The 2,500-nt window shown below is 44.2% G+C and overlaps 1 protein-coding gene across 16 annotated transcripts in view; it reads right to left on the reverse strand.

Moving 5' to 3' along the window:
- LOC139415270 (gephyrin b) overlaps positions 1-2,500 on the reverse strand; it is a 121,782-nt gene that overhangs the window by 60,337 nt on the left and 58,945 nt on the right. For 15 of the 16 annotated variants that reach the window (XM_071163262.1, XM_071163256.1, XM_071163254.1 and 12 more), the window contains exon 3: positions 1,041-1,098. The exons of the other annotated variant lie outside the window; for it this stretch is intronic. In XM_071163262.1, the coding sequence (XP_071019363.1) occupies positions 1,041-1,098 (58 nt within the window). The remainder of the gene's footprint in view (positions 1-1,040; positions 1,099-2,500) is intronic. 16 annotated transcript variants of the gene reach the window in all.

Below are 2,500 nucleotides of genomic sequence, written 5' to 3' on the forward strand. Positions count from 1 at the left end.
ATTCCTCCGCCACCAAACTTTACAGTTGTCACTATGCATTGGGCAGGTAGTGGCCTCCTGGTGTCCACTAAACTCAGATTCGTCCGTGGGACTGACAGATGATGAAGCTTGATTCATCACTCCAGAGAAGACATTTCCACTGCTCCAAAGTCCAATGGCGGTGAGCTTTAATCCACTCCAGCTGACGCTTGGCATTGCGCATGGTGATCTTAGGCTTGTGTACGTGCGGCTGCTCGGCCATGGAAACCCATTTCATGAATGTCCCGACTAACTGTTCTTGTGCTGATTTTGCTTCCAGAGGCAGTTTGGAACTCAGTAGTGAGAGTTGAAACCGAGGACAGATAGTTTTAACGTACTATGCGCTTCAGCACTCGGTGGTCCCGTTCTGTGAGCTTATGTGGCCTACCACTTTGCGGCTAAGCCGTTGTTGCTCCTAGACATTTCCACTTCACAATAACAGCACTTACAGTTGAAGGTGCCACGTTGAAGGTCAATGAACTCTGCAGCAAGGCCATTCTATGGCCAATGTTTGTCTATGGAGATTGCATGGCGGTGTGCTCGATCTTATACACGTGTCAGCAACGGGTGTGGCTGAAATAGCCAAATTCACTCATTTGAAGGGGTGTATGTCTTCTAGAAAGACAGTGAGACAGGGATAGAAAGATAAGTTACTGCTGAGCAGACCATATTCATTCGTCTCAGAGTAGGGGTACGCATCTAGGATCATTCAAAAAATGTTTTTAAATTATTGTGATTAACATCATATGGACAATGGGAGGACCTGATCCTAGATCAGCACTCCTTCTCTAAGACACTAGAATAGAGATCCTGGGGTCAAAAAGTGTTTGAAATCTTTGAAATACTTAAGTCTCGCTTCATTGAGGTTGTCTGGAAAAATGGAACCAATCGAATATACCAAAAAGTGCAAACCCTGTCCATCTGGCACACCAAATCACATGCTCAAAGTATTTGATTTTAAATATTATTTGAACCCAGGTCTGATGACTGACGAAAAGATAGAAATCCAATGATCAATTTACCTTAATCTCATCAATTTCATCTGGCACGATCTTATAGGCTGAAATAAAGCCTCCCAGCCTGAGAGAGAGAGAGAGAGAGAGAGAGAGAGAGATAGAGAGAGAGAGAGAGAAAAAAACACAGAACATCAGGACACAGTCACTCCCATTTCAGATGTGAAATTAGAAACATAAAGCCTCTTGCTGTACTGCAGAGCGTCTTCAAAACAGTCAGTAGGCTCAAACCTCCAGATATGCAACCCAAGAGCTTTTAAAGTAATCAAATGACTGTTATTTTACCCAAACAGGCCTAGCAGGGAGAGGAAAAGGGATGAAAGAGAGAGCAAGAAAGGGAAGGAGAGTCGTGAATGCCCTTGAACATCCCATCCTAAAAGGCTTTCCTCAGGACGGACCGTCAGGGATACTACACTCACAAGGACAGTCTGCTGTTTGAAGAAGTGTACCATGGCGCTCTCCGGTGGCCAGCGCCGGTATTGCAGCAAGAGGAGAAACTAATGCAGCAGGCTCCAGGTAAAGAATCTCCACGTACGAATTATGGTATAATACAACACACACACACACACACACACACACACACACACACACACACACACACACACACACACACACACACACACACACACACACACACACACACACACACACACAGAGACAGACGCTCCTTGCTTAACCCGTTTTTGTAAGGAGGTGCTATTTTTAGGAAACTACTGCATCATGTTTCCCCCTCTGCGACAGACAAGCAGTGACATGACACCCGTTCAGACAATACAACCACACTAAAGTAACATCTAGCCCTGACAACATCACTGCTCCACTGACTATAGAGGTACTGCATCAAAATAATGTGCTTGGCTTTGTAGTAAATAACTTTTTCATTTTAGAGCGAAACCATCTTGCAAAAATTTTTTTAAAAGCATAAGTGATAGAGCGTAGTAATTGTATTTAGGCATAATTTGTCACAGAGCTGGAATATGGACTGTGGCTAAAGCAACAAGCTCCCATAGGCTCACGTCAGATTGGACGTTCATCTGAATTCTTAAGGTTAGGCATTACGTCTGAAGGTTGAGGTAAGTGTTAAGGTTTGGGATAGGCTTATTAAAACAAACATATAAAAACACTTTCTGTGTCTGGATTCAAACATGCAACCGTCGGAACCAGAGGCAGATGCTTACAGAGGCAGATGCTTACAGAGGCAGATGCTTACGTCTATCTGCCATCCCCGTCCCCAGCGCCCTAGCAAAATCAAAAAAATCAAAAAAAAAAGCCTTCTTGAAGGTGACAGAGCTCAGTGTTTCACCTAGTGGCATGTTTCCACGTCATCTCCTGACGTCCTCGGACATAGATGGACGTCGGATACTGACTTGTATCACGGGAGACCTGCTCGGCCCATGTGCCCATCATCTCACACCTAGTCTAAATTTGAGGAATAATGATGAATAATTGTGACAGTAATTTCCACTTGC

The sequence above is a fragment of the Oncorhynchus clarkii genome, chromosome 8 (genome assembly GCF_045791955.1).
Source record: "Oncorhynchus clarkii lewisi isolate Uvic-CL-2024 chromosome 8, UVic_Ocla_1.0, whole genome shotgun sequence".
NCBI lineage: Eukaryota > Metazoa > Chordata > Actinopteri > Salmoniformes > Salmonidae > Oncorhynchus > Oncorhynchus clarkii.